This window comes from Lolium rigidum, chromosome 5, assembly GCF_022539505.1.
Source record: "Lolium rigidum isolate FL_2022 chromosome 5, APGP_CSIRO_Lrig_0.1, whole genome shotgun sequence".
Lineage (NCBI taxonomy): Eukaryota > Viridiplantae > Streptophyta > Magnoliopsida > Poales > Poaceae > Lolium > Lolium rigidum.
This window is the reverse complement of record NC_061512.1, coordinates 157,460,423-157,468,618: the sequence shown is the minus strand read 5'-3', so window position 1 is coordinate 157,468,618 and position 8,196 is coordinate 157,460,423. Positions and strand designations below refer to the sequence as shown.

Sequence of the window (8,196 nt, the reverse complement as noted above, 5' to 3'; positions counted from 1 at the left end):
GTGTCTCTCTCTCTCTTTGTCCCTCTTTACGTCGACCATCGACTCATACGTTCAGCTTTCGAGAGCCCCGCTTCGAGCACGACCTCCTGACGGGACGGGAGGCCAAACCTCTGCTTTTTTTTATACGGAGTATATTTTTCAAGATAGTCTTCAACGACATTATGTAATATATTCTTCTTCTATGCATAACGCATCGCTTTTGTACCCTATGAAACTTTTCCTGATAGAAATATGTTCTATAAATGAAATAAAATGTTCAACAATCATCGGTTAGAAGTACACGAACCGTCCCCGCGTCACTCCCGGGGGCGGCTCGAGCGGTGTTGGGCAGGGGCCTCTCCCCTTCGGGCGATTGGAGCTCCGGCCGGATCGGCGTGGCGACCCTGGTTGACGCGGCGTTCCAGCGGAGTTGGGCGCAGGGGCGGCGGCCCTGGGTTCGTTGGCTGTGCGGCGGCCGCGGTGGCCGCGTGGGCGGCGCGGCGGCTGGTCCTGGGAGCTCAAGTCTGCGGACGTCGGCGTTCGTCTTCGAGCCTCCGCTTCGGTGTTTGTCGGCGCCCCCTCTTCTGCGGCGTTCCGGCGGCGCCTACGGTGCTCTTCGGCGGTGCTTTGTCGGCCGCATGCTGTGCAGCCCGGCCACTCACCTCCGGGAGGTGCGGCGGGTGTCGTGTCGGTCGTGCTCGCGGAGCTCTCTAGATTGGTGGTGGTGGTGGCTGTTGCGCGGAGTCGGCGCGCGAGGTGTGCGGGGTGGTGGTGGTGGTCTGGCCGGCCCTTTGCGGCGGGTGTGAGGTTGCGACTCTCTGCCCGGCGAAAGTCTTGTTCTGGCTGCGACTAGAACCGACGGCGGCGGCGCCTATTTTGGCGTCGTGACCTCCTTGGAGGCGTCGTCGTGGTGGTGTTTCTTGCGTCTCCGTCCGGGTGCTCTAGGGGAAACCCTGATTCCTCGTGGGATCGGGCGAGGGCGACACTTTCATGTGTCGTTTTGCCTGCTGGGGTCCTCACCTTGGTTGCTCCGTCGGTCGGAGGGAGCTGTGGAGCAAGTTGGTTGTCGGCGTCGACGAGCGGTTTGGCTTCCTCGATTCGGCGGTCAGGCCAACACGACTTCGGTTTCGGTGTACTCCGGGTGAAAACCCTGCACCGGCCTCGGCTGATGCCGGTGATGGCGGCGCTCTCGGACGTCGCTCCCCTCGTTGGAGGCATCACTATGGAGGCCATTCACTGCAAGTTTGTTGTTCGTGTTGTCTGTCTTGTCGGTTTCGTCCTCGGCTTGTCTTCGGCTAGGTGGTGCGCGGCCCCAGGGGTCGGCGTGGATGTCGGAGCGGCGGCTCCGTGTTTTGTCTCCGCCTTGTTGCATTTTGAGGTGTTTTTGGGTGTCGGCCTTGGCCACTGGGGTGGCTAGGCCGTCGGCTCGTGTGGTGCGCGGTCTCGGGGCCGGCGTGTTGTATTGTGTTGTATCGGTTTTCGGCTGGTTTCCTCATAAACTCCATTCTCTTCTCCTATATCCCATCAATGAATGGCAAGCCTCTTGCCTAGTTTCAAAAAAAAACAATCATCGGTTGCCGTGGTCAGGTGTGAACTGTCAAGACGGCGGCGCCCATGCTTGGACATGGAGATGAAGGTGACGATGAGACTTCTTCCCAGGGTCTCGAGAAGACGAGAGGTAGTATAGCAAGGTAGCCTAAATGGCTCGGCACATAAACATGTGGTTATTTTGGATGGACGGCCTAGGCCAACAGAAAAACATGTGATGTTTTGGCTCCTGGAGGCATACAAACTTATTATAAAAAAATACATAAAATATAAATTTTGTAATTTCTAAAAACAAATCCGTGTATAAAGTCAGGCACTCTATGTTCCCACATGAGTTTTGAGAAAAATGAACAATTTGTGTGCCAAATCATGCAGCACCATAGGCTTTCCTGGAAGGCGACACCGGCCGTAGTTCGCCGCCATTGAGGAAGCCAGAGTACCAGCGGGCAGAGTTCCTCATGTACCTCGTCCTCTCTTTGGAGTTCATGTCGACGCCAAACAGGCCGAAGCGCCTGACATTGCCATAGAGGATTTCAAACACATCCAGAAATGACCATACAAAGTATCCCCGTACATCCGATCCGTTCCTGCAACCAGAATACTGACTCTCTCATAAACTATATCAAGAATAACTAGATCTCAAGAGTTTTAGGTGAATTCGTATCTTTTTTCCTTTTCTGGTTATGGCTTCAGTTGGAGTTTATGATGGGCATTTTGATCACTATAAGCAAACACCATATATATGTAGGAAGATGTACAGACCGTATGGACAGGTATAGAACTTCCAAGTAATTTTGCAGGAACTCTGATCTGTAGTCATCATCATACTCGATCTTGCTAGGGATCTTGGGGATGTCTCCGTATCCTGAATCATGAAACAAGAGATTTTCCATGTCTTTGCTTTTGTTTTACAGAGGTCAACATGTTTTGCTTTCCAGTTCATGTGTCAGTGCCAGCTTGTCCTCAGAAAACAAGACAATACATGCAACAAGAGAAGTCAAGTAGTACTTGATAATTTAGGTTTTTCGTTTCTTTTCTTCCCACCTACTTATTTTTCGATCAAACTCCCAGAGTGAGACATCAATATGCCAAAGATAATCGAACAGTGGCCTACCGTTTTCATGGATCATGACTGGAGGATTTCCGTACTTGAGTTTCAGGTGCTCCAGTAGCTTCCCTAAAGCACAAGGAGGCTCAACGTAGCCCTGCACATGTTATACATCAACAAAATTTACAAACCTCACAATTCAGAAGATAAGGAAGGAAATCATCACCGTAGGTCGGCTGATGTGATGTGTTTGCTGGAATAGTTTGCTTCATTGCAGTATATATACCTCTTGAATATCTGCAAGCGGATCTGATTCCAAGCAAGAAAGTGTTGCATAACGCAAGCAATGCTGATTTGGATTGACAGTTAGAGCAGCTGCTTAATTTAATTACCTAAAATTACGGCTGCGTCGGCGTAGTAGTCCCTCTGCTCCAGATTGAAGGCGCTCTTATCGGCTCGTGCTCGAATATCAGGGTAGTGGTTGAAGCCGATGAAGTCGAACGATCCGGACAGTTTCTTCGACTGCTCCACTGTCAAACCTGGCATCCGTCCACTGGCCCTGCTCCTCATTATTGGTGGATAATCACCATACACCAAAGGATACATGAACCTGCCCAGCAAGTGCATTAGAACTTACGACTAAATTATGCTTTGAAGACATTGTCGATGACAGATTTTCAGCAAACCAAAAGACCACTAGTACTAACCATCCAATGTGGAAGTCATTCATCCTGGTTGCGGCAGCTGCATCCTGCAATGTATTGGTAGCAGGCTCATACCACAAGCCCAAGAGGGTAATTCCTATATGTCCTTTTTGAGTTACCTATGGAGTGAGCATAATAAAGCACGGTCATGTTAATTACCCGTATCAACTACAATATCTATTGTGACGAACCTGGTAGGTGTCTCTATACAGTGATACTGCCGAGGCATGTGCAAGCAGGAGATGGTGAGCGGCTATGTAAGGTTCGGTTGTGGAGTTCCCTCCGGTACAATTCGCGCCGAACGGATAGGAGCAGCGCCGTGGTGGCAGCGTGCCGTCGTCGAAGCCACTTATAGTCTCGATGTTGGGCTCGTTGACTGTGACCCAATGCTTCACCCTGTCCCCAAAGCTCTTGAAGCAGGTGTTCGCGTATGCAGTGTAATCGTCTCTGTATCATAGCACATTCAAATTAATTAAGAGCATCTGAAAAATATGCATCTTTCATCTACAAAATTATGTATCTTCATCATAATTCAGTCTTGTTTTGCAGGTATCCTGTCGTGCCAAAATGGTTGCACCTACATAAATCTGGGGCTGAGTAGTCCATTGTATTCGTCCTGAAGACACTGAGGGAGATCTAAATGGTAGATTGTCACATGAGGTTGTATGCCTGCAAGACATGTGAGAAATCAAGATCAGAGTGAAGAACATGTCCTTATCTGTGTGAACTTGCAACAAGCAGGGTAGTTTGACACTACTGCAACATGTTCATGCCATGTCAGATAGACAAATTAATCTTTACCGTGTAGTATCAATTCATCTATTAAGTTGTTGTAGTACTCCAAGCCCTTTGGATTGATTTCTCCTCTTCCATCTACACAATGTAGCATTAATTATCATAACATGTGAGAGATATGCTACTCAGCTATTACAAGGTTATTATACTTGGAATAAGCCGCGGCCACGCAATGGAGAATCTGTACGCATCTAAACCCATCTTGTGCATAAGTTTTACATCATCCTAATGTCAAAAAAAAACATTTGAAATAGTTAGCATCTGCTCATATCCCATTTGTATCATTTCAATTAACTAACACAGTCGTCCTCACAAATATGAGGGCTGAATGAAAGTGTCTAAAAGATTTTATGGTTCCTTACAAAAAAAAATATTATGCGCTTAGAACTTCAAAGGTTCTATGTCACAATAAATATTATGCTAATAGAATATCACTCATGGGGAAATCATCTTTAATTTGTAGGAGAATAATTAACCATGTATGAAAAGAAAGAACATATGATGACCAAAGTGACTTTTGTAAGCAGTCATATTAAATAAGTATATATAATGAAAGTAGTAGTCACATATTTGTCCATTTGATCTTTTTAACCCACTCGTCGGTATCTTCCACCCTTCGATCCATATGTTCTACATTCCTATTCACATGTATCTTTGTATCCTATTCACATGGAGGTGTCTATACGATTGGAGAATTCGGCCAAGGAGTTTATTATCCAACATGGGTGGCTGCATAGTCTGAGGATTGCGGCTCCTTCACCATGATTTCCTCACCTTTGTATGAGAGCTTTACTTACAGTTGAACCTTTTATGTTTGGTTGTATCCGCGAACGGCTGTGTGCATGCTAGCTATGCAGAGGCCGGGTGTATTACGTCAAACTCTGAAGTAATAAAGCGCTCTTTTTCGAGAAAAACTGGTTGTGCCGTCATCTTATTAACCATTACCCGATTTTATCGCGTGTCTTTCACCACTTGTCATTTTTCAAATCCAAGTATCCTACTAAAAGATATTATCCTAGTCATCTATTAATTTGGATCCTTATGTGCACCCAACACACATGAAAATTCTTATGTCAATACCGACACCTTCTTTTGCTCTCAAAATTGGTAGTCCTTCCTTTTCTCAAGATTTGTCACTAAGGTGTGAGCCATGTCTAACTAAACATCACTCGATGCTTAACACGTTTTAAGCAATGTTCATGGTTTAAGCATGGTTTTCATGTTCGAAATTTGGTTAATATTTACCACATTTTTTTTATTAACCATGAAAAACTAAGTTACGATCTAAGTAATTTGTCTTCGCATATAGGTATAACGATAGTGAAATACATATGTCTTCAAATAGTTCAGTTTATTATGCCTTCTTGTGTGCCGCACAATATCTGAGAAGGAAAATTTTAATATATTAGCGGTGTATCTCTATTGATCAGGGTTTCTTCACGTCTTATCTTATGCGGTGTCTCGGTACGCACTTCTCCAATTTAGATCGTGCGTGTTTTTTCCCTCAAACTATGCTGGCATATACGTGTTAAAGTTGACATATGAGGAGTATGTCCACAAAATATAATTAAACTCATATATGTTACATAAAATCTTTAAATCTTGTACCATTAAAATAATTACCATGATGTGGATTAAGGTGGTGTCTGTATTTTAGACCTCTATATCATGCTTTTAGTATATAGTATAATATATTAGCGATGTATCCCAAGACTAACCTTATAATGATGATACTGATCTGCTGCAATATCCCCAGTGGATTTGTCAGGGGAATAACCTGTCAATGACATGTATCGATAAATCCCAGAAATTAGATCCTAGAGGAGGCATCACAAGATATGCTCAGGTGCTGAATTATTAACTGATGCACGATGGCATGATGATGAAGCAAACATAAACTGAATCGACCTTGATGTGTGAAGGTGTCCCAGATGCTTGGCTTCCTTCCATCTTCTGCAGCCGCCCCTTCCACCTAAGGCATCCACCCAATCCAAGAGATTAGTGTTTTGACGTTGACAGCGCCCATACAGAGAGAGGTATGTACCTGGTAAGCTGAGGTGCCGGCGCCGAAGATGAACCCGTCGGGGAAGTAGCGGCGGGTGAGCGCCGCGGCGTCTCTCTGCAAGGCTGCGAGGCAGAGGAAGCGGAAGAGAGAGAAGAGCAGCAGCGCCATAATCAGCACCTGGATCCACGTCTGATCTTGGCCATATAAGGCTTCTCATCCTATCTGATAAGGACGCACCAAACATGTGGAATGGAATGGAATGGAAGATGTGTGTTACGTATTACCGTGTGCACACTAGGCCGGGATATATTCGTAGAAGCTAACAGCGAGAGAGAGACAGTGACGCTCGCCATGTCAAGAAACCTCGTCTGCTGCAGTGTTGCCGGCGGCGGTTCATCACCGCGACCGCGAGAGTGATCCCAGAGTTCCTCGGCCGCTATCAGAAACGTGAAATGGTGGCCCGGTAGCGGTAGGTAAGGACGGGCTAACAAAGTGACAAATCGGGTTTAAGATTTCCATTTTGTATTTTTTTCCCCATGCATCTCCTTTCGTGGCTCTTGTGCTCTACTTGGAAGTTGGAACCGACAGCAGTACTCGTACTTCTGATCATCGGGGAAACGGACGAAACGTGCTGGGGCGCTTTATAGCTGTGTTGCCGTGATATAGGAGCACGTACGCTGGCATATCTTCTCGTCGGATCGGTGCAATTCTTTGTGCTCTTCTATCCAGAATCCTAGATCAAAGCGTTTTGCTACCTCGCACCTCTTCCACACCCATCTAGCTAGGGTATTCTTGCTAGGCTTTTTGTTTCTATAGCAGCGGCGCAAGATGTCGGCGAGGGTGAAGGGACCGTGAAGTGGTTCAACATGACCAGCGGGGTCGGCTTCATCACCCCAGATGATGGAAGCGAGGACCTCTTCTTTCGCCAGTTTGTCATCGATTCACATGATATATATCATCCACAATGACGCCGTTGAATTCACCGTTGGCACTAGCAACGACGGACGCACCAGGGCCTACGATGTAACTATGCCAGGAGGAGGTGCGCTCTCCGTCGGCTCACGCCCCGGTGATGATCGCTGAGTACACAACAGCTATGGCGGCAGAGGACGCTACAGTGGTGGTTGCGGTGGACGCGTGTGCTACAAGTGCAGCGAGGAGGGCCACATCTCCAAGTATTGCCCTCCTAGCGGCTACGGTGGCGGGGGGCGCTACGGCAGTGGTGGAGGCGGCCGCGTGTGCAACGAGGAGGGCCACATCTCCAGGTACTGCCCTCAGGGCGGCTACGGCGATAGGTGGCGCTACGGTGGTGGACCGGCCGTGTCTGCTACAGGTGCGGCCAGAAGGGTCACATCTTAAGGGACTGCCCTCAAGGCACCGGAAACGACGGACGCACTAGGTCCTTCGATGTAACCAAGGTCGGAGGAGGCCCGCTCTCTAGCGGTTCCCGCCCTAATGATGATCGCGGACTGCGCAATGGGGGCGGCTATGATGGCTGGGGGCGCAAGATGTCAGAGAGGGTGAAGGTAACTATGAAGTGGTTCAACATGACCAGGGGGTTCGGCTTCATCACACCAGATGACAGAAGCGAGGACCTCTTCTTTCGCCAATTTGTCATCAAGTCCGACGGCAGCATCATGCAGAATGGCGTCGTCTAGTTCATTGTCGGCACGAGCAGCGACGGATGCACCATTGCCTACGATGTAATTAACTACGTCAGGAGGAGGCGCGCTCTCCGTCGACTAATGTGTTGTGTTTACCGAAATACTTTGTTTCACTATAGCATATATATACCTCTTGAATTTATGTAAGTGGAACTGAATCCAGGCAAAGAAATGAAGAAAATGCGGAATAATGTAAGCAGCGCTGATTTTGACTGACAAGTAGAGCAGCTGTTGAATCTAATTACCCAGAATAACGGCTGCATTGGCATAGTAGTCCCTCAGCTTTAGATTGAAACTATACCTGAGCAAGGACAGCTCGGCCCGGACGGCCCAACCCGACCCAGCCTGAAAATCCCGAGCCGAACCGGGCTTGCATGCCAGGCCGGTTTCGGGCTTGAATTTGGAGCCTAAACATTAGGCCAGGCTGAGCTCGGGCTTGCAAGAAACATGGTT

At 47.7% G+C, this 8,196-nt stretch overlaps 1 protein-coding gene and 1 pseudogene across 3 annotated transcripts; one reads left to right on the top strand and one right to left on the bottom strand.

The window, feature by feature from the left end:
• Positions 1-1,790: 1,790 nt before the first annotated feature.
• On the bottom strand, positions 1,791-6,324 carry LOC124652182 (beta-glucosidase 32-like). 3 transcript variants are annotated; one of them, XM_047191203.1, is made up of 13 exons: positions 6,119-6,323; positions 5,983-6,046; positions 5,793-5,851; positions 4,224-4,299; positions 4,081-4,152; positions 3,861-3,948; positions 3,471-3,726; positions 3,283-3,326; positions 2,968-3,185; positions 2,862-2,884; positions 2,642-2,732; positions 2,290-2,392; positions 1,791-2,114 (listed from the first exon to the last, which is right to left on the bottom strand). In XM_047191203.1, exons 1-13 carry the CDS (start codon positions 6,245-6,247, stop codon positions 1,895-1,897), a joined length of 1,443 nt encoding a protein of 480 aa, XP_047047159.1. In that variant the 5' UTR covers positions 6,248-6,323; the 3' UTR covers positions 1,791-1,894. The 3 variants fall into 3 exon arrangements, 2 of the variants coding, with proteins under 2 accessions (XP_047047159.1, XP_047047158.1); XM_047191202.1 differs by having other exon boundaries at positions 3,283-3,398; positions 6,119-6,321; XR_006987627.1 differs by having other exon boundaries at positions 2,094-2,114; positions 2,290-2,483; positions 3,283-3,398; positions 6,119-6,324.
• Positions 6,325-6,430: 106 nt separating this feature from the next.
• Positions 6,431-7,737, top strand: LOC124656579 (annotated as a pseudogene).
• The last annotated feature ends 459 nt before the right edge of the window (positions 7,738-8,196 follow it).